Source organism: Trachemys scripta, chromosome 24 (genome assembly GCF_013100865.1).
Source record: "Trachemys scripta elegans isolate TJP31775 chromosome 24, CAS_Tse_1.0, whole genome shotgun sequence".
Classification (NCBI taxonomy): domain Eukaryota; kingdom Metazoa; phylum Chordata; order Testudines; family Emydidae; genus Trachemys; species Trachemys scripta.
The window spans coordinates 6417380-6443060 of record NC_048321.1 but is presented as its reverse complement, the minus strand read 5'-3'; the positions used below and the strand labels follow the sequence as shown (position 1 = coordinate 6443060).

General features: G+C 53.7%; 1 protein-coding gene across 1 annotated transcript; it reads left to right on the top strand.

Moving 5' to 3' along the window:
- Positions 1-1993: 1993 nt before the first annotated feature.
- On the top strand, positions 1994-18246 carry LOC117869746 (semaphorin-7A-like; the record flags this gene model as incomplete). Its single annotated transcript, XM_034756823.1, is given in 13 exon segments — positions 1994-2133; positions 2851-2913; positions 3526-3624; positions 4072-4180; positions 4809-4907; positions 6046-6185; positions 6532-6707; positions 8305-8413; positions 11628-11832; positions 12734-12849; positions 13413-13585; positions 14820-14875; positions 16399-18246. Coding segments are annotated over 13 exon segments (1823 nt in total), but the record flags the coding sequence as incomplete, so codon positions are not given.
- Positions 18247-25681: the final 7435 nt, after the last annotated feature.

Here is a 25681-nt window from a genome sequence, read left to right as displayed (position 1 = left end):
AAAGGCGGATGGCATGGTGGGTTTAGAAAGCAGTTTTTGAGGTGGGGAGGGGAGTTTTGTTGGGGGAATATTCTACTTAAAGACCGCTCCACACATTGATTTGATTTGATTAAAGAGATGACAAGAAGGACACTTTTATTTATTTGTTGGCTGCCAGTTGCAATCTGGGCGGTTGGTCTGACAGGTGTTACAACTGCAGCCTGATCAGTGATTTCATTTGGAGTCACTTCCCATCTGATTCAAAACTGACAGGCTGAGGGTTAACGCCTAGCTGTTTAAAGAGCCAGCGGGTGCCTCTGTTACTGAAAGATGGACTAGGGATGTTATAGACTAGTCCCTGCACCCTCTGCAATGCAGATAAGCGCCTCCAGCTGCAGTATGATCCATGCCTTCCTCTCCAAAATAGCCTCTTCCAGGAGACCAATTCCTCAGCACAATCCCGTCTGAACCTCCCTAATGAAAAAGCCATTGTGAAGTGCTGGTGGCTTGCCAGGGGGAGAAAAACAACGTCTGAGTAATGCAGTAGCTGCAGTTTTCTGATGGCTCTGCAGTTTCCCGGAGCAGAGTGGGGTCTTTTTTTTCCCCTTTGCTGCTTGACGCCCAGAGAACGAAAAAGCCACATTGCACAAACCCAGTCCAGCTCTGCCCATTGCTCCGGTGGGAAATCAAAGCCTGTCTTTACTTGGCAGCAAAAAACCCAAGGGGTGCCTGGTGCAGGGCGGGGCTGAAAACGTTTGCCCTGAAAGAGGTGCTGGGAGGGAAGGAAGATCCGTTGCTTTGGTAGTGACATGTAAGTGGTAGGGCATGGGAGGCAATGGAGGTAAAAGGGGGTCCATTACTGGACCCCCTGGGCTAGCCTGAGAGGCAATCCCTTAGTAGGAAGGCATTTTAAAGGAGTTGCCAGTGATGGGACCTAAGAATCAATTTCCCCCCAGTTTCCTCCAAATCCTCCCATATCAGAGGAGGTGGGAGGCTGTCTGTCGGAATCAGAGGCAGGGCCCGCTCCCCTGAGCTCAGCACGGGGCAGGATTGGGCCCCCAAGTCTGCTCTCTCTCGCTCAATGCCTGCAGCCCCCACCCACTGATGGGGGAGGAGAATTTTTGCTGCTGGTAGGGGTGCGCTCCTTGCCAGAGCCAGAGATGATTTAACCCTCCGGAGCCTGATGCCCAGCCAACAGCCACTCCCCATCCCTGGTGTGGGTGCGGCATGATGCCCCCCTCTCCCCGATCCTTAGTACCAGAATCAGAAACTCCTAAATGCCTGTCACTACTGCACGCCCATCCCATGATCACTACTCTAGTGAAAACATAATGGGACTCCCTGCTGCATGATCAGCTGTGCCAAGGGGAGGGCAGGGACCAGCTTTCTGCATTGGCTTGTACAGCACCTGGCACCATCCCAGTTACAGAGCAGGGCGTGTAGGCGCCTGGGTCAGCTACTGTGGGCACACCGCACTAGAGCGGTGTGCTTGTCCACCAGTGCCCCCTGCGTTCGTAACATGTGGATTAGGCCGACCGGAGCTAGCTTTTCCCTCTGCTCCGGTCGCAGGAACCGAGGGTGTCTCTTTCAGCCTTCATTAGGCAAGGGATGAGTTTGGCAGGTCTCAGTCCAGTCTCTAGTGTCCACACTACAAAGAAGCCGCCAACCGAGTGACCGGAAAGAGAGACTGAGCATCAGAATGGGCCCTGAAGAGTTGCCTCAGGGGGAGTCTGGCGACCACAAGAGAAGCTGTGCGGTCTAGCGAACTGTGCTGCGAGCCGGGTTCTCTTCCCACCACTGCAGCTTGCCCACTGTCGGTCCCCAACTATGGCCCTGCTGGGTGCCTCAGTTTCCCCACCTGTAAACGGGCTGATCGCAACATATTTGCCTTAGAGAGGAAAGAAACCAGCTGGTTTGGCGATGGGAAGGACAGGCAGGGGGTAGAGTCTGGATTTCAGCCTTCAGCAAACTTCATCCCCTCCTTTCCCGTCCTGCCCCCCACTTCCGCCCCCAGACTCTCCTGTGCTGAGCTTCGAGAATGGGGAGAAGGCCACAGTCCTCTTCCATGATGCCGGATCTGAGCAGCTGTACGTTGGGGGCAGGGGAGCACTGCGCATCTTGACATATAAGGAGTCGGAGGTCAACCAGACCCAGGTAAGAGGTGGGGTGTGTAGGGGTCTCTAGCTCCTCATTGGGTTTATCCTGGCCTGTGCCAACCCCCCCCCCCCCAGCCTGCAATGATGATGTATGGTCAGCCAGCCTCAGCTGGAGAACCCAGACAAGCCAGCGAAGAGATCCGGCAGCTTCCAGAGAAGACCGGCTCGGGCACAAAGAAGAGACTCCCAGCAAGGACGGGCTCCATCAGATTCTACGGGCGAGTTTCCTCTCCTTGGGCCTTCAGCTCAGCCTGGGGAAGGCAGCTCCCAGCCGAGACCGGGCTGGGCTTCGAAAGGAGAGCCCCTTTGATCTCACTTGCTGGGCTCAGGGGCCACCTGCTGGCTGGCCAGGTACCCACGGGACAGCCACCTGCCATCCCACAGCAGGGCTTTCCTCTCGCGAGGCCGCAGGGCAAGAGAGATCTGGGGCCATCTCCATTTGCAGCGGGTCCCCCTGGGAGCACAAGGGGCCCCGATAAACACGGGGTTAATGCCACATCCCCCCTCCCCTTGCATAGTCATTGGGGGCGGGGCTGGGCCACGAGGTCTGTGGGAAGATGGGGTACGGCCAGGGTCAGAGGCCTGCGGGACCCCTCCTGTGGCTGATCAGAAGCACCATCCCCTTGAGGGCTACCCCTCTGGGCCTTTCCACCTGTGGCCAGGGGTGGGGTGCAGATCAGGGTGTGATCATCTTTGTTCCCCATCTGCCTCCCAGGTTCCCCTGCAGGCCGACGAGAAGGTGGAGAAGAACTGCAGGAGCAAGCCTGGGGCGGTGCAGGTGAGAGGGGACCCTGGCGAGGGACGGGCCTGAGCTGTGAGCGACCGACACCCCCAGCCGCATGTTGAGCCCCCCAGAGATGGGTAACGGGGCTTAGAGACCCCCCCACGGTGCTGAGCATGGAGGGACCCCTGGCCTCTGCTCTGGGCAGGGCTGGTGGTCCCTTCACCGCGCCAGGGTTCAGCTCCAAGGAGCTGGGCAGTTGCTTTGAGCTTCCTTCACCGCCACAGTTTCTCCATTTCCTGGGAGTGTCCCGCTACCCACAGCACAGACAGCATTGCAGCTGTTGCATGGGGGTGGTGGGGTCTAGTGGGTAGAGCAAAGGGGGAGCCGGGAGGCAGGACTCCTGGGTTCTGTTCCCAGCTGTGGGAGGGGAGTGGGGTCCAGTGGTGGGAGCAGAGGCCAGGGAATCAGAACTCGTGGGTTCTATCCCAGCTGTGCCCTGGCTCCGTCACCCAGGGCGGCTCTATCGTGGGTATATAATCACACACAGAGGCCGTCTCAGATCTACCTGCTCAGTGAAAGGCTGCGGGCTGGGTCTGTTCCTGCCACTAACGCCGGGTCCGTGCAATGAGCACTAACCGCTGTGCGTCGGGGCTGGTTCTCCCACAGGCCGAGTGTGACAACTTCATCCGGGTGATTCAGAGGCTGAACAGTAGCTCCATCATCGTCTGCGGCACCAACGCGGGTTCCCCCAAATGCTGGTTCCTGGTGAGCACGGGCGGCTGGGGGAAATGCATAGAGAATGGCCCACGGGCGTAGGGGACACCAGTCACCTCACTCGTAACTGGACTGGGACATTTCCATCCCCGGGTCTGTCATATTGCCCTGTGACCTGTCAAATCTGGGCTCATTCTTCTATGGCATCTCTTAAGGACGCGGTTCCATTCCCAGCTCTGGGAGTGAAGTGGGGCGTAGGGGTTGAATCAGGGGGGAGTTGGGTGCCAGGACTCCTGGGTTCTATTCCCAGCTCTGCAGTGGACTCCTGTGTCCCCCTGTGTGTAAGATGGGCACTGCCTCGTGGGGAGACTAGAATCAGAGGCATGTCAGACTGCAAGAAGCCAGTTGGGCTGAGGTCTGTGAAGCTTCTTGGGTAAGAAGATCTATAGAAACAATTAAAACTGTTGGCTTGGGTTTAACCCCCCCTTCCCGCCCCAGACCAATGACAGAACGCTACAGCAGGACAAACGGGGCCAAGCCCTTGCCATCAGCGGGGAGAGCCTCGCCCCGGCCTCACCGTCTCAGCCGGCTGCAGCCATCGCCGTGGGTAAGGAGATCCGCCTCTTTCCATCCCCAGATAGAACGTGGCGGGAGGAGAGCCACCTAGGGTCCCCCCGGGCCTCGCCTTGGGTGTGTTCTCTGCTTGGATCCCAAGTCCCAGAGCAGCGGTGTTGGAGACGGAGGTGGCATTGGACCCGTGCAGTGGGCTTCCCCACCGCAGCCTGTGATAGCCCCAGACGAGCCAGCCCCATGGGAAGGTCCAGCAGACAGGGGAGGTTGGGAGCAGGACTAGTGCCAATAAAGGAGTTTCCGTCTTTGGAGGAGATCCCACCTCAGCCCAGATGAGCTTTGGAACTCTGCTGAGAGGTGATGGGGAGCCTGGACTCTGGGTTCTGTTCCCAGCTCTGGGAGGGAATGTGGGCTAGTGGTTAGAGCAGGCAATTGGAAGCCCTCCTCTACCCCTGTCTCCCAGTGTGAACTGGGGCTGGCCATGAAGAACAAGCTTTGTTCTTTGCTGCCCGTCGAGCAGGGTCCTCTGTTGTCTTGAAAGTGGACATTGGCATTCTCCACAGGAGGCTGGTGGGGCTTCCCCCAGAAGGTGGGGAGGGGGCTGGGGCTCCTCCCCCGCCCCATGGAGAACACCCATCCTGTTTTGTCTTGGGTTAATATTGCAGAGGGCAGCCTGTACTCGGCATTGTCCCGGGACAGAAGCACCATCCAGAGAAGCTACGGCCCAAGGAAGCTGCTGAGGACAGAAGACAAATGGCTTGCCAGTAAGAGAGGCTTTTCCTATTGACCAGTCCCAGGGAGGGTCAGAGCAGCCAGGCTGGGCCCGACGCTTTCCCCAAAGATCCGTCACCTCCAGCAGTGGCCAGTCCCTGATGCTGCAGAGGAAGGCGGATTTCGCCCCAAGGCAACGCACTGGGTCAAACCTTGCACGGGCCGGAGGTTGTGTGCCACTCCATCCCGCTGGAGTGATCATCTGGTTCCCTTTAGCATCAAACTCCGTTACCCCAGTCTCAGCTGAAAGAGCTCTGTGTTATATTGGCCATAGAACTGTCCAGCCCCCACAGCCTTTGCCTCGCTGAACCCTGCAGCAGGGAGTTCCACAGGTTGGCATCTCAGACCCTTCAGCTCTCGCAATCTAGGCTGGAAAGGTAATAGGAAGAAGGTTCAAAGACACATTTGCAAGCATGGCAGATGGCATCCAGAAAAAGCTGGCACATCAGGGATGGGCACACTGCCCCTCACTGCAGAGAAGATACAGATTCTCTGCCAGTAGAAGCTCTGATTCCCAAACCAATACGTGGCCTAGGGGATAGAGCACTGGAGTGGGGAACAGGAGACCTAGATTCTGTTCCTGGTTCTGCTGCTGGGTGACCTTGGGCAAGTCCCTTCCTGTGCCTCAGTTTCCCCATCTGTGAAATGGGGATAATGAGACTGACCTCCTTTGGGGAGAGCTAGGGATGATCACTATTATTCTATGAAACAGATGCAATCCAGCAGAGCCAACTCACACAACCGTCTTGCAAGCTGCACAGTAGTTAAAGTCCTTCTTAAAGCCCCAGCTCATCGAGTCCTGGCGTTGCAAGAGAATCTCAGCTTGCTTTACAATATAAATTATTTAGCTCTCCTGGTTGCAGAGAAAAGCTGGACAATGTGATTCCTAAAGGCTCAGAATAACCAGAACCCCACATTTATTTATTTTTGTCAACCTCATGATTTTAAAGCCAGTCTCATTGTTTTGAGGGGCCTGGGGTTGGCGACATGCATGACCCTCTCCATGCCCATATCTTGACTTGGCCAATCGACCAAGGAATTAGTGGTGGTGCTGGCACACACACGGCTCCAGCCAGGTTTCTTTACTCACTTTGATCTCTTTTCTCACCCCGTCCCCCTTTCCTCCGGCAGAGGCAGAGTTCGTCACTGCCGCCTTGGTGCCGGAAAAGGAGTCCCAGCTGGATGAAATCTACTTCTTCTACAACGAAGTCAACAAGACAGCGGGGCTGGATGAAGAGCCGGTCAAAGCCCGGCTGGGCCGCGTGTGTAAGGTACGGAGACCCCACGGGCCGAGAGCTGGCAGTGAAAGGCAAATGTCTCGGCTAGAGCTCCATTCTCAGGCCTGGTATGGCTGCGAGGGTGATGTCACAGTGTCAGCAGCAGGCCCTGGCACCATGAGCTGGTGTAGCTGGAGCTAAAAGGACCAGTTTTGTGAGCCGTGTGTGTGAGCCACATTTGTGTAGTTATAACAACTCTAGCTGTTATAACAGGCCGGGGCTGTGCGCTTTGGCCAACGTGGTTCAGGCCACACGTGGATCTGGTGGCAGGGGTTGTGGTGGAACGTCCGTGCTTCAGGCCTGAAGAGCTCTGGGATTTTTCCTCCCCCACCCTGCTCAGGTGGATGAAGGTGGGAAGAGCCTCCTGGTCGATTTCTGGACCACGTTCCTCCAGGCCAGGCTGGTGTGTGGCGGCCCCACCCATCCCCAGCGCTTCAACCAGCTGCGCGACGCCGTGGTCCTGGGCGAGGGGAAGAGGCGCCAAGGGATGCTATACGGGATCTTCGCCAGCGCCTGGTGAGCGGGGGCCGCGGCCGGAGCCGGGCAGGGCTGGGACCACGCTGCAGGTTGGAGTCACACAGACTCCTTGCCCCACAGCTGGTGATGGGGGCAGAACGTTGCCTAGGGGTGCAGGGAGGAGGCAGGGCCATCGGGGGAGGGGCTCTCGCTCACCCTGTCCCATGGAGTATGTCTCATGAGACAGATGGGAATCACAGTGCCCCTTCGCCAGAACCTCACCCCATGACCGGGGGAATAACATTGGCGTAGTTGGATGTCTACATATGGGGGTTGGGGGCAGCTCCAGTCAGGCCAATGGGGCCAAGCGTAGGAGGGGAAATTCCGTGCCTGCCCCAGACTTGCAGTTTGGGAGAGCAATACCCCCCCTTCCCCAGCTCCATCCCCAAACTATGCCTGTGAAGAATAGGCCAGGAAGTTGCCCAGCCTGGAGCTGCTTTAGGGTGACCAGATGTCCCGATTTTATAGGGACAGTCCTGATTTTTGGGTCTTTTTCTTATACAGTAACTCCTCACTTAACATTGTAGTTCTGTTCCTGAAAAATGCGACTTTAAGCGAAACAATGTTAAGTGAATCCAATTTCCCCATAAGAATTAATGTAAATGAGGGGGTTAGGCTCCAGGGAATGTTTTTTCACCAGACAAAAGACTATATTAATATAGTCTTTTGTCTGGTGAAAAAACAAATATATATAATAAACACACACAGTATAAGTTTTAAACAAACAATTTAATACTGGTACACAGCGATGATGATTGTGAAGCTTGGTTGAGGTGGAGGAGTCAGAGGGTGGGATATTTTCCAGGGAATGCCTTACTGCTAAATGATGAACTAGCAATTGGCTGAGCCCTCAAGGGTTAACTCTGACAGTCTACAAGGCAGCAGGAATGGAGGGAGGGGAGAGAGCATTGCAGACAGAGACAGAGACACACACTGTGTGTGAGAGAGAGAGATGCGCATTGCCCCTTTAAGTACACTGCCTTGTTAATTAGATCAGCTTGCTGAGACTGCAGCTGCTGATGGGGGAGCTGATGGGGGGCTGCCGGTCCACCCTGGTTCCAAGCCCCAACCAGCTAGTGGCAACGGGCTGCTCTTCCTGCAAGCAGTGGACAAAGCAGGTGGCTGCCAAACGATGTGAGAAGGGAGCATTGCACAACTTTAAACGAGCATGTTCCCTAAGTGATCAGCAACATAATAACAAAACAACGTTAACCGGGACGACTTTAAGTGAGGAGTTACTGTATAGGCTCCTATTACCCCCCCCCCCCCATCCCCGTCCCAATTTTTCACACTTGCTGTCTGGTCACCCTAAGCTGCTTAGACAGGCAGGACATCCATTGGGCAAAGAGGCGGAAGACAATGACAAGGCGTCCGAGCTCCCTGGCCAGTCTCCTTCTCCACCCCACCTCCCCGAGCAGGGAAAATAACTCAGCGCGGCTCCCCCATTCGACTCCAGCTCGGGTCTGCCGCGCCTGCCAGTCATTTCCATTGGGTGGGCCTCAGAGCTCAGGTCCTAGCACAAAGCGCCCAGCGCTAGCGGTAACCGTCTCTGCCTTGCCAGCCGCCAAAGCCTGAAGGGAGTGTTTTCCCCCTGCAGGGGCACGACTGCCGTGTGTGCCTACTCCATGGACAAGGTGACCCGTGCCTTCAAAACCTCCAAGCTCAAGGGCTACACCAGCGTCCTGCCAGCGCACCGACCTGGCACGGTGAGGCCCGCACGGGGTGTCCCAAAACAGCTCCCCAGGAGTAACGAAGGGACCCCCGTTTCTGACAGCGAACGGAGGTGCGGTGGGGACTTGAGCTTCTGTGGCTTGCAGGGAATTACCAGAGAGCTGCCCGGGGCAGTCAGCAGCCGCAAAGGGCCCGATCTCAGTCACAGGGGTCTGCAAGTGGCCGCGGGGTCATTTCGCTTTGCCCTTCTGCTTTCTGGGAGCTGTATGAAGTTAGGCGGGAGGGGTCCAGGCCAAGCACTGAGCACCCCTTTAAACGCTTGCAAATAAAATGCGGCCGCAACCCAGAGCTCTTCCTACTTTCCACGGGAATTTGTAAACAACAAATTATCTCCACAGGACCAACCCCACTCATCCCTCTGCCCACAGCCCCCCATCCCTCCAATCGAAAACCAGCCATCTCTTCCCCTCACCTCCTGCTGCCCTCAGCACCTCACAGCTGCAGTCTCTCCTCCACTCTGCCAGCGCCTTCTCCACGGGACCCCCTAGCACCAGACGCCTGGGCCCTGTCACATCTTTGAGAGCAAGCTGAACCTGTGAGCAGGGAGAGGGTTAGTAGCTGCCGTGCAGTGCTCTGGAGGGAGGACTGGGAAGGGGATGGGACTGGCCCAAGGTCACCCAGCAGATCAGTGGCAAAGTTAGGGATGGAACCTGGTCCCCTTGAGTCCCATGTGGGTACCTGAAGGGGGCAGGTGCACATGAACAGGGAAGCATTTAGGGAGGATGGATTAGCACAGAGACCGTTGCAATCTCATGGACACAAGAGCTGGGCGAATAACACATTTTTCGGTTCACTGGCAAGTCCGGAAAATTGGGGGAAGAATCATTTGGGGCAACCCAAAATTGCAATTAAAAAAAATAATTGGCACGTCAAAAAGTCAAAAATTTTCATTTTGGGGCGAACAAAGTTTCATGTCAGTTTGGGGCTTTTGCCTCCTTTTTTAAAAGCGAAATTAAAGGGAATTTCAAACCAAAAAGTCGGTTTGAATTGAGACATTTTTTGAAAAAATTGTTAGGGTTTTTTTTTTTCAACCCAGAACAATTTGCCAAAACCAACACGAATTCACAAAATGTTTCAATTGAGCCGATCCTGCATTCTGATTTTTTTTTTGTTAGAAAAAGTTTTGTCCGAAAAATTTTGCTCAGCTCCCATAGCAAGCACTTAGGTCCAGATCCTCAAAGGTATTTTGGTGTCTAAATCCCTGTGACGGGGTCCCAGGGAAGCCACACTGCAGTTACTTAATTAGGGCAAACAGCAAAGAATGGGGCAGACAGTCCCCAAAGCTGGTGGTCATTCCAGTACTTAGATCCACCAAGCTAGCCTCAAATCAGCTTCCAGAATACCTTACTGGTTACCCAGACGCCAAAACTCAGTTCCCTTAAAGCAACCCACCCAGCCACCCAAATCAAATATGATGAGGATTACTGAACATCTTATTCACCACAAAAGAAAGTTCCACCAATCCCAAAGGATCGGACCTGTTACCTCTCAGCTTAATGAATATTTCAGATCTTACCCAAATACGCGCTCACAGCCAATTCTTATTAACTAAACTAAAATGTATTAAAAAAGAGAGAGAGTATGGTTAAAAGATCAGTATACATCCAGACATGAGTACAGTTCTGAGATCAGGTTCACAGTAGAGAGGGTGAGTTTTGTAGTTGCAAAGAGTTCTTTCAGAATTAGTCCAGAGGTTATAGTCCAATGTTCGTATTCAGGGTGGTCCAGATGGGACTGGAGATCTCCTTCTTATGACTCAAGTTTCCCCTGCATAAAGCATAAAGCAGATCTGACATGAAAGGATCGGATCCCAAGAGCCTTTTATACAGTTTTCTAGCAGCCTCTTGACCATACAGTCCCGGGTGAACAATAGGCTTTTGATGTAACCTGCTGTTTCCTAAACATCACCAGTAATCAACTACCTGGATTAACATTAGATAATTTATCCATTAAGCAGTTCATATACAGTTTACCACAAACTTTAAAGAGACATAGAGACAATGACATTATTTCACCCAAAATTCATCTAAATCAGGGCTGGCCACATGCGGCTCTTCAGAGGTTAATGTGCGGCTCCTTGTATAGGCACCGACTCCAGAGCTGGAGCTACAGGCGCCAACTTTCCAATGTGCGGGGGGGATGTGCCGGGGGGCGGGGTGGTGTGCTCACTGCTCAACCCCCTGCTCTGCCACAGGCCCTGCCCCCACTCCACCCCTTCTCACCCCCTCCCTTGAGCGGCGCCTGCCATGCCCTCGCTCCTCCCCCTCCCCCTAGCCTCCTGCACTCCAGGTGATCAGGAGGTGTGGGGAGGGAGGGAGGGGGAGGCTCTGATCGGTGGGGTGGGGGAGGCGCTGGGAGCGGAGGTGGGGGAGGGAGCTGATGGGGGCTGTTGACATATTACTGTGGCTCTTTGGCAATGTACATTGGTAAATTCTGGCTCCTTCTCAGGCTCAGGTTGGCCACCCCCTGGTCTGAATCATAGAATCATAAAATATCAGGGTTGGAAGGGACCTCAGGAGGTATCTAGTCCAACCCCCTGCTCAAAGCAGGACCAATCCCCAGCTAAATCATCCCAGCCAGGACTTTGTCAAGCCTGATCTTAAAAACCTCTAAGGAAGGAGATTCCACCACCTCCCTAGGTAACGCATTCCAGTGCTTCACCACCCTCCTTGGGAAATAGTGTTTCCTAATATCCAGTCTAAACCTCCCAACTGCAACTTGAGACCATTACTCATAACATGTTAATATTCCCTTTTGATCTCTATAATAATAGACAGGAACTGTCTGTTTACAGAACTAAAATCTAAAAAAAGATATAAGTCAACACACACAATTGGAATTACCTCTAGTTTTCTAACAAGACAGGTTTGCATTTCAAAGTTCTAGCCTATCTAACATAGAATGGCCCTAATCACCATTTACATACTTTTCTAACATGTCTCTATAGGTAGACTCTGGGTCATTTAGCCTGCGAGCTGCTTAACCCTTTTTGGCCATGTGTCACACTCCCATTGATTCTAGTAGGAGTTAGGTGCCTAACTCTCTTTGACCCTCTGCTGGATAATGCCCAGAATGAGCTCTGCATTGGGTGGCTCCTCGTAGACATCACTGGAGGAGCCTGAGGGTCTGTCTGTGCAGAACTTGACCTCCCTCTTTGTTACCCCCCTTCCTTTTCCGTTCTTTCCATAGTGTGTCCCCTACAATTCCCCCAGCGCCCCCTCCAAAGCCGTCCTCAGCATCGTCAAAGATTACCCCGAGATCGAGACCGTCATCTACCCCGAGGGGCAGCGCCCCCTGTACGTGCTGCAGACTAATGACACCTACACCAAGGTGGTGGCTGACAGGGTCCTGGACGCCAGCAACAATTCTCGCACTGTCCTCTACCTTGGGACGGGTAGGTGTGGCGGGAGCTGGGGAAGTTCCCTCTGGGACTCAGCCTTTGTGGAGCCACGTCTGAGTGCTTAGGCTTTGTCAGTGTGGGGATGCAAAGTGGCCAAGGCCACACAGTAGAGCCAAGAACAGCACCCAGGAATTCCCAGCCCTCCTGCTCTAACCACTAGATCCCACTTCCCTCCCAGAGCCAGGACCCAGGAGTCTTGACTCCCAGCTGCCTGCTCTAAGCACTAGCCCCCACTCCCCCAAGAAGTCAGGCAGCTGAAGATCCCAGGGCGAGATACGTGCTGCATCCGCCCCACGCCAGCCACAGGTCAAGTGGGGTCTGTGCCTCCTTGGAGGGCCTGGTCGTTGCTGAGCAGACACTGACCTTGGTGATTCCTCCCCCAGGAGAGTCTCTTCTACCCGACGGCGCTTGTGCTGGCCCTGTGAGGTGAAGTGTAGGCCAGGACACAGCTGGCTCAGGGCTTGGCTCGCCTCCAGGTCGCCAGTTCGACTCTAGCGCCGGCTGGGGATGGCTTTGTGCCATTCTGGTCTGACGGCTGCTTGCTGGCTCTTGTGATATGAGCTGGGGGGCAGGGAAACCCAGGTGTCCATATCACAAACCCGGGAGCACCACAGGCAGCACGTTGACCTCTTTCTGGGCAGCCCCAGCAAAGGCCAAGGGCTTGCCTGGGCCCCGGAGATGGCGCTCCCCTCCAGTGGGTCCCTCCAGGGCAGAGCTGGGGCATAGGGGCAGGCCCATGGAAGGCAACTAGCCCTGTCCCTGCTCAGACCCTGCCTGTCCTGGGCATGCAGAGAGGCCTCTGGCTGTCTGCAGGTGAAACCCTGGCCAAGCTCCCATCGCCTTCGAGGGGGTCGGGCTCCTTCCTCTGAGTTCCCCGTGTCTCTGGCCGCTGCAGATAAAGGGAAGATCCACAAAGTCCTGCAGAATGGAGGGCAGACGGTCATCATTGCCGAGCTGAGCCCTTTCCAGAGAGACGCGCCCATCTCTGGGATGGCCCTGGATGCCTCCACAGTAAGCGCCCTTCCCCCTCTCTATCTATGCTCTGTATTTAACACTGGGGGCTGTGGCATATTGCAAGCTGTCTCTCTAAATGCTACGGGGTTTTCTTGGTCCTGCTGGCAGGCTTGGTCTAGCAGCAGTTAGTCTGCAGAGAGCAGCCTTGAGTAAGGCGGAGTGGGTTGTGCCTCGCTGTTTTAGGGAGCAGCCTGCTTTGTCTCTCACTGCTTTGGGGTTCTTATGTGTCAGGGTTCTGGATTCTAAGCAGGAAGGTCGTGTTATGCTGCAACCTTCCAGCAAGCGTATTTGGTTTTATCTAACGTCTCAGTGTGTATGCTGTGAACATAACACCTGTTTCTAAGACAGACCCCCACCCCCACCCCCAACAAGTGCTTTTGCTTGTGAAGTCCATTACGGGCATAATCCTGCTGCCAGTGGAGATTTCAATGGGAATTTTGCGAGTGCTTCTGCTTGGAAAGGGATTGGCCCCAGTTTGCATCGCACCCGTCAGTTCCAGAGCATGCGGCCTCCTCTCTTGCTTGTTTGAACCTTTGACTAACCCGGCCCCTCCTTGGCAGGGGCACCTCTATGTAACCACTGAGTTCGAGGTGACGCGCCTGCCACTGGCAGACTGCGGGCAGTACAGGGAGACCTGCTGGAAGTGTGTCCTCGCCAAGGACCCGTACTGCGGATGGGATCCAGACAGCAAAAAATGCTCGGCCATCTCCCGAGAGGCAAATGACACTGCCAGGTGTGCTCGGGCTTAAAGGCGGAATGCTTTGCTCCCAATCTGCCATCCATTCAATGGTCTTGTCAAGTTGGGGAGAGAGGGAGGAAATGAAAGGAGCTGGTAGCTGTAAACATACACACAGTAATATGAAGGCAGCATGGCCTATTGGTTAGAGCATCTGTCACACAGGGAGATCTCAGGATGCCTGGGTTCTATTCCCAGCTGTGGGAGGGAGAGATGTTTACTAGTTAGAGCATGAGGCTGGGAGCTAGGACACCTGGGTTCTATTCCTAGCTATGCAACTGATTCGCTGTATAACCTTGGCGAAATCACTTCCCCGTGCCTCAGTTTGCCCATCTGTATAATTTCTTCTCGTTCACATTTTTGGAACACAACTTTAGGGCACCTCCCATACTACGAACATAGACAAAGACTATGGCAGGGGAATGGCTTGGCTGTAGAGTTGGTCAGGAAATGAGATTTTTTTCCTATGGCAAAAATTCAAATAATGAAAAATTCAGAAATGCTACCATGGTGCCTCATGGGAGTTGTAGTTCATGCGCCTCAAGCTCCCATTCTCCTCCCTAGGCTGTGTGCCACAGCTGGGCTACAACTCCCATGATGCACCTTGCTCCTGCCTTTTGGAGAGGCAGTGCATCATGGGAGTTTTTCGCCGTGGTGCATCATGGTAGACTAGCTGGGGAGCTCAGTCTATAGAGGAGAATGGGGACATGAAACAATCAACCTACATCTCCCATGAGGCACTGCATTGCAGCAATATATCCAAAGTGAGCTATTTCAGTGTTTCAACAAACAAATGGCTTTTGCTAGAGAAAGCCGACCCTTTTTGTGAAAGGATAATAACTTCTATTTTTATAGTCATCCATCGTGAAGAGTAAATAAGAAATGCAGCCACCTCTGGGCTACAGCAAGAGAACTAGAACAGGGCCCGGCAGTGCTGCACAATAGGACCCAGAATGAAGGAGAATCCTGTATCCTAGCAGGAGGTCTGGCTAGATCCCCACAACTCACCTTAAGCTCTTGTATGTAGCGCTAGCTCCTGATTTCTGTGTTGCAAGAGTGAGCTTCCGGCAGTCAGCTTGGGGGCGGGAGGGGGGAAGCTGTGCCTTCCTGGGGGGCATTGGCCCTTGTTAAAATGACAGTCCCTTCTCAATCCCCTGGATGAGGATGCGGCAGTCACGGGTCCCTTGCCACCCTCCTGAATGATTTCCCCTCTCTCTGCCTTTCCTTGCAGCAACTTCCTGCATAGCCTGGACCCAGAGGCCGAGGACGTTTGTGAAGGTGCAGCAGGTAGGTGCCTCGGCCTTGGCGGAACCCGTGGAGGAGTCCCTCCCTGAAAAGCAGATGACAAAAGGCCCATCTGCCCGACGGAATCTCGCTGTTGCCCCCGTGGGCATGGAAAAAAACAAGCGGCGTCTCTCAGGACTGCGAGGCCTTGTCTGAGCTAGACCTGGCTGCCTCCAGTCTCCCGTTGCAGCTGCAGCAATGGGATTTTCCTACTCTGCACCGGTTAGCCGGCAAGGCCATTCAAGTGCCAGGGATTTAGCATGTCCGCTCTCACTACCAGCAGGGCTCAGCGCTGGGGCAGTGGAGGGAGACGGCCCCAAAACTCTAGTGCCTTAGCGAGAGCCTAATGTTACTCTTTCCCCACTGCTAAGCTGCGTGAGGACCCAGTTGCTGGCAAAGTGCCTCCCCCCTCCATTTGAATTGGTGCATTTCCAGCTTCAAAAGCCGAGACCAAGGTACGGCAGGAAAATGGTTTGGTCGAGACCGGGCCATAAATCCAGGGTTGTGCTAGCTGCCGGGAGGAGAGAGTCTGTGGTAATGGTTCAAACACCCCAGTAATAGGGTGCAGAGTGGTAGAATGGTTGGAGCAGGGGGAGCCGGGAGCCAGGTCTCCTGGGTTCTCTTCCCAGCCCTGGGCCAGGGGGCAGCATCGAATTTTCAAAATGGCTCCGGGCCAGATTTGCACGTGCTCATCACTCCCGACTGGGATTAGATTTTCCCAAAGAGTTCAGGTCCCCTTTCGGGCATGTCTAGACTGCAATCCTGGGGTGCGAGTGACGGCCGCTCGCGTGGACGGACCCGACCTAGCTTTAATTTAGCTAGCTGAGGTATCAAAGCAGTGAAGCTGTGATAGCCGGCGCTCCAGTGTGGGCTAGTCCTGCGAGCAGTTACCCAGGAGGTGGGCTTGTACAGCTTGTGCATGTGGCCATGGTGTCCTCCTGGAGCCAAGAGAGCTAGATTGAAGCTGGCTCAGGTATGTCCACACGATCTGGAATCACATCCCTGGACTGCAGTGTAGACATACCCACAGGCGCCTAAACAAGGGCTGAATTTTCCAAAGTTCCCAACAGCTGCCACTGCGACCCCCAGAGCCAGATTGTCAGCAGAGTTCAGCCCCCGGCCTGCAGCCAGTGTGCTGAGCACTGCTGCTAATTCCCCCCTCCTGCCCAGAAGAGGGAAACTGGGACTCCTGGGTTCTCCTGCCAAGTCCTTCAGCCAGAGCATTGGCTTCCCCGTCTGCAAAAAAAAAAAAGATGGCCAGCATCACATTCACCTCTGTGGTGCAGTGCTGGGAGACACACAGCACGTTGAGATCCTTGGATGGGGTTCTACACAGAGCGGATCGCGGGCTTTTCGCTGTCGAGGCCCAGGGTGTCCATGTGCACAGAGGCTGGGGCTGCATTTGGTTGGGATTTTGTGCCTCCAAATGATGGATCTCTCATTCTTTCCCCTGTTCTGTCTCCTCTCCCCCACCACCTTTTCCTTTATGATTGCTCCGGTCTAACCCCCGATCCCTCCGTTCAAAGAACAAGTAGCGCAGGAAGCCCTGAAGAAGGTGAGTGTGGACCCAACCAGCTACATCTACCTCCCGTGTCCTCTGCGCTCCCACCACGCCATCTACACCTGGGTCAAGGACGGCAGCAAGCAGTACCCCTGTGCCATGGACGGGCACTCCTGCACACTGCGCTTTGGGGAGAACACCCCCATGGACCAGGGGCTGTTCAAATGCACAGCCACGGAGGACGGCTACCTAGAGGAGATTACTGCCTATAAACTCACGCTCAACACTGCCTGCATCCCACAGCTCTCCATGACAGTGGCCGCTGGTGTTTTATTCCTTGTCATCACGATCCTCTTGCTCTAGACTCTGCCATCCAAGCGGCGATCTCATTACACTGCCAACGACCTCTCTTTCTTTTTCTTCTTGTAACCCTCCCTCCTGAAGATTCTCCCTTTAAACCCCAAACAGAACATGCGACGCTCTAGGAACAAAATTCCAGGGGACTCCTCCTAACGCTCCAATTTGGGCGTCCCATCAGCAAACACAGCCGTTACGGTGGGGGTTTTGCTAGCCATCGATAACCCACGAGCCTCCTTCCCAAAATGAAAGGCACGACTAAACTTGGCAGAGCTGGGGAGAGGGATAGTTAAAGTAGAGGCAAGGAGGGTAAATGGACTATTTATTTTGCTGCTCAGTGGGCCAGTAGGCCCGCTGCCATGCTGATCCCAGTTTAGCATCCAGCTTGTCTGATGGGCACTGGTCCAGACTGGGAGTTTGCTTGTTCCAAGGCTGCTGGGCGATAGGAGTTTGCTGGTTTCCATGATGTGGCTTTCTAATGCTTCTTTAAGGACCAATCCTTCCCAGGTGCTGCTGGAGGAAAGACGATGCATGAGTGGGTCTCTTCCAACTGCAGCTGCTAGGTGCTAAATCCTTTTAGCATCCATGTTGTTTAAAGGGAAAACTCCCAAGTCTGACCCGTTCGGAGTCATGATCCAGTCTGTTCTCTCTGCGGTCTCTTGTGCACAGTTACCCTGATTACCAGCTTGGCCTGTGTTTTCAAGGGAAGGGAGAGTGATCATCCAGACGCTCACACTCTGAGCTTTCACTGGAGTAAATGCAGAGTCATTGCGTTGATTTGGCACTTCCAGATCCGCCTTCAAGCAATTGTCTTCAGCTACGGTTTCAATCGGCGCCATGCAGAGGCTGCTACACAACAAACTGGTGGCCGTGGGCGGGATCTAAGGTTTGATTCGGCACGACTGGCTCAAATCCACCACTCTAAGCAACTGCGCTGGAAAGGGACAGATGGAGAAGGGCTTCCAGCGAGAGGGGATTTCAGATCGAAAAGGGAGGGAGGGAGGGAAAGTTAGCGGCTGAGCTCATTCAGACCTGTATAAATCTGGATGGCACTCACAGGAAGAGGTGCGGGAGCTGAGTGGTGAAGTTGCTGTCCTACCAGCTTGAAGGTTGTGGGATGAGTCTTGCTTGATCCCATGCTAGGATGATCTCACCACTGCGAAATGGGTACCTGCTCCATCAGATTAGGGCAGCCAGGGTCCACATCCATCCCTTGTGTCCCGTTGGCTGTGAAAGTGATGTGCCTTAACTGTGTCAGCCCAATGAGCCATTGGCTTGGGGAAGCTTTGCCTTTCCCTCCTGAGAATGACTCCTGTCTGACACGGCTATCATGGAGATCAGAATCTGGCCCAGAGACCAGGAGAGAGCGATTCGAAACTGGCTTTCAATCTTGCACCATTGCTCGTTTCCCACCAGTGCTTTGGGTGCTTGTGTGCAATGGGACGGAAAGAGTTAATCATGTCACCTTTCTCCGCCTTCTGTGTCCAGAGGATACTGACCAAGCCAGTGCCCTGGACGTTAAACTGCATTGGCTAAATTTGCAAGCAAACCTAAAAAAGCAAAGAACGTAAGAACGGCCCTACTGGGTCAGACCATCTAGCTTAGTATCCTGTCTTCCGACAGTGGCCAGGGCCAGATGCTTCAGAGGGATTGAACAGAGCAGGGCAATTTATTGAGTGATCCATCCCCTGTCATCCAGTCCCAGCTTCTGGAAGTCAGTGGTTTAGGGACACCCCGAACATGGGGTTGTGTTCCAGACCATCTTAGCTAATAGCCATGGATGGACCTATCTGCCAAGAACTTATCCCATTCTTTTTTGAACCCACTCCCAGTTATACTTTTGGCCTTCACAACATCCCCTGGCGGAGAGTTCCACAGGTTAACTGTATGTTGTGTGAAGACGTGCTTCCTTATGTTTGTTTTAAACCTGCTGCCTGTTAATTTCAGTGCATGACCCCTGGTTTGTGTAAAATTCTGGTGATTCTGAGCCAGAAACCAAAGTCCCCCTTTCAGCAGGTTAGCGGCTCTGCTGAGTGCCAAAACAGCTGTCCGCATCTGGGTACTGCACATCGGCCAGAATCCAGCTGCTTCCTTCTCCGGATTTTCAGCAAAATAATTTTTTTTATCTTTGTATAAAATAGATATGAAAGTTTTTGCAAAAAAAAAAAAAAAAGTATGAGGAAAAAAATCTCCCAGTCCCTAAACTGGCTGTAGTCAGCAGCTGTATGAATGTAGCTAAGGGCCCATGTAGTTTAAAAAAAACCCAGCCAAACAGGTAGGATGTTAGAGTAACTCCCTTTGCTTGTATTTATCAGCTCTTGGCATTTATTTGGTATCATTAAAGAGATATTGTCTACTGAGCATAAAGCTAGGCCTCGGGCACTTCTGTCACCGAGTCGCTGTGCGACACCGTGCCTCAGTTTCCCATCTGTGACATGGGGCGAATGATAGTGCCGAACCTCACAGGGTTGTCATGAGATAATGTTTGAAAAGCACAACAGAGGTGCTGCATATTACTTTAAAGTGATGGGAACGTGGGATGGTGTATTGGGAGTCTCCGAATCCCACTCTAGTCCCCAGATAACCTCACCTGCCGTTCTAGATCTGCCCTTAGATTGGCTGGGAAGGATTTCACTGCCTAGGAAGATAAGCATGTGTAGAGAGAGATGTGTGGGTTGTAAATTACAATGACTGGCAGCCACTACCCATATGCTCCAGGCGGTGTGTGTGAGCAGAAGAATGTCCCATTATGGGGACATTAAAGCACCTTAAAGACTAACAGATTTATTTGGGCATAAGCTTTCGTGGGTAAAAAACCCACTTCTTCAGATGCATGGAGGTCCATGTTACTGATGCCCAGCCCCACTCCACTTTTTGGCTCTGTGCTGTCTGTTTCCCTTATTACCCCACGATGATGCTGAAGAGTGGATGTAAAACTGGTCTCATGGAGCTAGTGTCTCCCAGCAAGATGGAGTGGGGGCCTGTTAAGGAAGAGGTTTATATTAATATTCAGATAGGAAACCTGAATGAGTTTCTTGGAGCGTGATCGCAGGAAGTCCCAGTGTTGCCATTGTCATATCTGGTGTTTTCCTTAAAGCTCCACCTCCTGGAGTCCTGTGATTGCAAGAGAATCTCAGCTGTCGTTTAAAAAAAAGATAGGTTTCTAGTGCAGAAAAGCTTGAAAACGCAACCCCTGAAGATTCAAAACCCAGAAGACAAATGAGACGAATGCCAGTTATTTTTTTTTTTTAAAACAATCTCGTGATTTTTTTAGGGGCCTGACCTGATTTTTGCATGTTTGCGTTTGACGATGTTGGTAGTCTCATGTTTGCACCAGGTTGGGCGCTGTACATTGGAAAAACACAAGTTCATCTTTTTCCCTTTCCCGTTTGATAGTATAGAACTTCCGTCGCTGGAGGAATGCAAACAGCGACGAGAAGCTACCGTTAGCTGCTTCTTAGTAAACAATCCTCTGCCCTTTCTTTTTGAAAGAAACAGAGCAGTTAATGTTGTTCGGCTCCCTCCCACGGCATATGCTTCCACTCCTGCAGGACCCCGCTTTGCTGTGTAGCGATCTGAATATGTCGGTGTTCCTCCCCATTGTAACATGTGACCCCCGCCCCCACAAAAAAACAACCTATGTTCCGCACTCTTCTGAGTCGAAAGAAAGTGTAACGCGTGCTGGGGAATGGAATAAATGCGTGCAATCGTCAAATGCTAAGTGTCTGATGGCGGAATCTCTCTCTCTCTCTAATGATATGGCCCTATGGTGTATGGCAGCCCATCATCACTGTGTGAGAAAGATGCTACCAGGGCTTTGGAGCGGAGCCCAGAGCTGGAGCGTGGAGCAGTGGAGCTGCAGGTTTTTGCCCAGAGCTGTAGCAGTCACTATTGGTGCCAGAGCGGAGCTGGAGCATCCAAATCCCTGGATGCTACTGCCCCAGTAATGTGCTTTCAGCCAGGCTGCTGGCCTTTTGGCACTATGTAAGGTTAGGGGAGGAGTGGCGCCAGGGTTTTTGCCACCCTAGGCGGCAGCGCTCCTCCTCAGAGCATTCGGCGGCGGGGGTCCTTCCGCTCCGCGTCTTCAGGGCGCTTCGGCGGCGGGTCCTTCACTCACTCTGGGACCTGCCGCCGAAGCGCCCCGAAGACGTGGAGCGGAAGGACCCCCCCGCCGCTGAACTGCCGCCGAGGCCGTCCCCCAAATCCTGCCGCCCTAGGCGACTGCCGAGGGTCGCCTAGTGGAAGCGCCGGCCCTGGGTAAGGGGCAGTTGGTACTTGGGGATGTAAGCTTCCAGGAAACCCAGATGTTTCAGGAATTGGGTTTGGTGACTCACTATGTGGTGTTCTTGACTCTGAGTAACTACTGCAGCCAACGTGGAGTAGGGGGACATCACAGGCTTCAAACGAAGGCCTTGACCTCCTATGGCCATTGACCATCCCAATGGCATTGTTAGCACGAGTAAGGGTAGTAACCCCAATGTCCTGGCTAAGTTCCTACGTGGGTGGTTACATTCCTCCTGCATTAACTCCCCCTGCAGTTCCACCAGATGATATTGTGTGCTGTTAAACAGCTGCCGTGTTTGACAGCAGAGGTAGCTGCAGTTTAGCGGTCGATGAACTAGTGACCCGTATAATCTGTAAAGTGCTTTGCCATGATAGGTGCTCTGGAGATGTCAATTGCCATCTGTATTCTCTCCTGCATCTCGCTTTCAGCCACGTGCCCTCGGGTTATTTGGAAATCCCTAACATGGGCCAGAGACTTGGAATGTTCTTTTGCAGCAGGCTCATTCTCTGAGATCTCATGCCTCGCCCAAGTGGAGATCACCCCTTAGCAGCAGCTGGGGGGGCGGTGCCTGTGGGCGAGAACTGGGTGGGGCGGTGCCTGCAAGCGAAAGCTGCACGGAGCTGCTTGCGCGCCTCCGCCTAGGAGCCGGACCTGCTACTGGTCGCTTCTGGGGCACAGTGTGGTCCACGGTGCAAGGACAGGCAGGAAGCCTGCCTTACCACCCCAGCTGCGCCGCTGATCAGGAGCCGCCCGAGGTAAGCCCACGCCCCAATCCCCTGCCCCACCCCTGAGTCCCCCCCAAACCTGGAGCCCCCTCCTGCACCCCAAACCCCTCATCCCCGGTCCCACCCCAGAGCCTGCACCCCCAGCCCAGAGCCCTGACCCCCTCCTGCACCCCTGCCCGAGCCCAGAGCCCCCTCCCACACCCTGAACCCCAACCCTCTGCCCTGAACCCCTCCCACACCCTAAACCCCTCATCCCCAGCTCTGTTGGGTTGCGGGCATCAACAATTTTCTTCAACTGGGTCCCCAGAAAAAAAGTTTGAAAACCACTGTCCTAAAGGATCCTTTCCTGGCTCGTTGGTTTCTAATGGAAGAGGTTACATGGATTACAAAGGCAGAAGGGACTCCCATGATCAGCTAGTGTGCCCACAGGCCATAGGACTTCACTGAATTCATTCCTGTTTGAACTAGATTTTTTTAGAAGAACATCCAGTTTGATTTAATATTGCCAGGGATGGAGAATCTGCTACAACCGTAAGGAAGTTGTTCCAATGGTTCCTTCACCATTAAAAATTTGTGCCTGATTTCCGGTCTGAATGGGCCTAGCTTCACAGCTATTGGGTCATATTATACCTTTCTCTGCCCGGTTGAAGAGCCCCGTATCAATTGTTCCCCTTGTAGGTACTTTAAATAAACTGGGGTCAAATTACCCCTTAACCTTCTCTTGGTTAAACTCAATAGACTGACCTGCTCGAGCACTGGACTGTTCCCTCTAAGTGGCAGGGAGGTAGAACTGTATGCAATGAAGCTTTTGGAATTTGGGGTTTGTCTACACAGGGAAATTGACTGGCATCGCTATAGGGAATAACTAGTCTAGTATAGCTCCCCATGTGGATTCTCTATTCCAAAATAAATAAGACCTTAGAGTGTCCACATGGTACTCCTGAGGGCATTCTGCGCCAAAAAAATTAAAAATTCTGCGCACAATATTTTAAAAATCTGCAAATTTTATTTGTCAAATAAATGTGGAGGCTCCTGCATAGCATTGGGGAGCACAGGCCACTGTGCAGCTCCCCCACGCCCCCCGGGACACTGACTCAGCGGTGAGGCTGCACCCAACCCTGACACTGCACAAGGAGCAGGCCTGCCCCAGAAACACCCCAGGGCCCTGCCCCTCTGTGCCAGGTGCACCAGGTGTGGGCAGGCAGGATCTAAGTGTGGAGGGACTTATTGGGGGCAGGAGGGGGTCCAGGTATAGGTTGAGAGGTTCTATGTGGGGTATTCTGGGTGCGGGTGGCTCAGTGGGTGATATGGGTGCAGGGGGGGATCTGGATGCACAGGGGCTTGTTGGGGGGTTCTAGGTACAATTGTAATGGGACTCTGCAGGGGGGTCCATATGAAGGTGGTTGGGGCTCAGCGGGAGGGCTGGGTGTGGGGGGGATAGAGCTCGGTGGGGGGGCTGGGTATGGGGAGCTCAGTGTGGGGGGGCCCAGATGCTTGGGAACTGGGGGTCAATGGGGTGGGGATTCAGGTGCAGCTGGTTGGGGCTCAGGAGGGTGGGGATCTGGGTGTGGGTGGCTTGTTGGTGTGGTCCAGAGGCAGGGCTCGTTGTGTGGGGGGGTTCTGAGTGTGAAGGGGTGAGGCTCAGCAGGAGGGTCAGGGCATGAGGGGGTCTGGATGCACAGGGGCTGGGCGGATCCAGGAGCAGCTCCCTGTACAGTGATCCCTCCCCGTGCAGCTGAGGAGCGATGGATGCGGGAAGCACGGGGGGTGGGGAGTTTGCAGAGCTTCCTACAGCTGGGGGAGAAATCTGGGGGTGGGGCCCTGGATGCTGTGCAGGGGAAGAGGAAGTCCCATCCTCCCCAGCCCAGCAGGACTAGAAGCTGCCGGTGCAGGATAGGAGCCACCAGCCAGGTCTTCCCCAGTCCCGCCCATGCTCCACAATTATTTACCTCTCTGCCAGCTGCCTTGGGCACCCAAAACATACTGCTGGGGAGAGTCGCATGACTGCTCTTGTGGCTTCCCTTTGCTTCTCTGTCAGAAAGTCATTTTTCTGCAAGGAAACAAAGAAATCTGCGGGGAATGTAAATTCTGCACATTTGCAGTGGTGCAGAATTCCCCCAGGAGTAAAATGGGGGATTATACTGGACTAGCTAAATTTTAGAGAGACAAGCTGGGTGAGGTAATATCCTGGGACCAATATGGCTGCAACAACACTGCACAGAGCTAAATTTTATCAGAATAGCTGTTGCAGAATCGTCATCCCATTCTAACTATGCAGGAAATTCCCCTCATGTAGACAAAGCCTAAGACTTGATCAACCCATTTAAATGCTTCTCCCTCTATTAGAAAAGCCTCAGATGTCATGAGTTTGACATGGAAAAATACAAGGGCTTTCCTCTGCATTTCCCTGACAGGTTGGTAGCATTTATTGTGCAGGATTTCCCCTGCTCAACAGAGACATTGGTTGATGAAGCAGCCATGGGTGGGGGAGGCAAAGGGGAATGAGGAGCAAAGATTAAACTGGCGAACTCAGAAGTGAGCTGCACTGCTTAGTGAGAAAGTCCCAAAGCTGGCCTCCTGTTGGAGCTAGCCTGGGAGGGCTGGGGTCGGGGATGCTCCAAGTGATGCACCAGGCCCCTGGGGGGAGGGGGAGGGTCATGTGTGTCAAGGAGCTTCTTACATGGGGGTGTGGGAGGGAGGCTAATCAGGGGTATGTAAAAGGGAGAGAAATTGAGGGGCAGGTGACTATAGAGGGGAGATGGGAAAGCATGGAGGGAGATAAGGAAGGGCTGGCAGTTTGGTCATTGCCTATGTCACGACTTGCCTGGGCATGTCATGACATCACAGTGGCTTTGTTATGACATGGTACCAGGCTGCCACAGGCCGGTGGCACTTACCACGCACCTGCCGCTATCACATAACTACTGGGGCTGCCCTACAGTGCACCATGGCCATGAGACTTCTCAGTCTGTTGCCCCCTCCCAGTGCATCACGGGGCTTCTCAGAGTGCTGCCTCCCAAATCCTGGTGCATCAAGGGACCTCTCAGTATGCTGCCCCCACCCCAGTGCATCATGGGTAGAGCCCTACCAAATTCATGATCCATTGTGGTCAATTTCACGGTCATGAGATTTTTAAAAGCTGAAATCATGAAATTTATGACATTTAAATATGAAATTTCAGTGTTGTAATTGTTGGGGTCCTGACCCCAAAAGATGGTGTGTGTGTGGGCGGGGGGGGGTCACAAGGTAGGGAGGATTGCAGTACTGCTACCCTTGTGTGCTGGTGGCAGCTTTGCCTTCAGAGCTGGGTAGCTGGAAGGATGGTATTGCGACCCTTACTTCTGCGCTGCTGTTGGCAGGGCGGTGCCTTCCAAGCCGCTCTCTGGCTACCCAGCTCTGAAGGCAGCGCAGAAGTAAGGGTAGCAGTACAGCAAACCCCCCCCCCCTCCCAAATAACCTTGTGACCTCCCTGCAACTCCCCTTTGGGTCAGGACCCCCCCATTTGAGAAATGCTGGTCTCCCCTGTGAAATCTGAACAGTACAGGGTAAAAGCAAACAAAAGATCAGATTTCACCCGGTGGGAGACCAGATTTCAAGGTCTGTGGCACTTTTCATGTCCATGAATTTGGTAGGGCCCAAATCATGGGGCTTCTCAGAGTGCTGCCTCCCGCCTCCCAGAGCATCATGGGAACCCGCAGAGTGTTGCTACACCCTCCCCACCCAGTGCATCATGGGACCTCTCAGCATGCTGCCCCCAATGCATCATGGGGCTTCTCAGAGTGCTGCCTCCCCCCCTCCCAGAGCATCATGGGAACTCTCAGCATGCTGCCCCCAATGCATCATGGGGCTTCTCAGAGTGCTGCCTCCCCCCCTCCCAGAGCATCATGGGAACTCTCAGCATGCTGCCCCCAATGCATCATGGGGCTTCTCAGAGTGCTGCC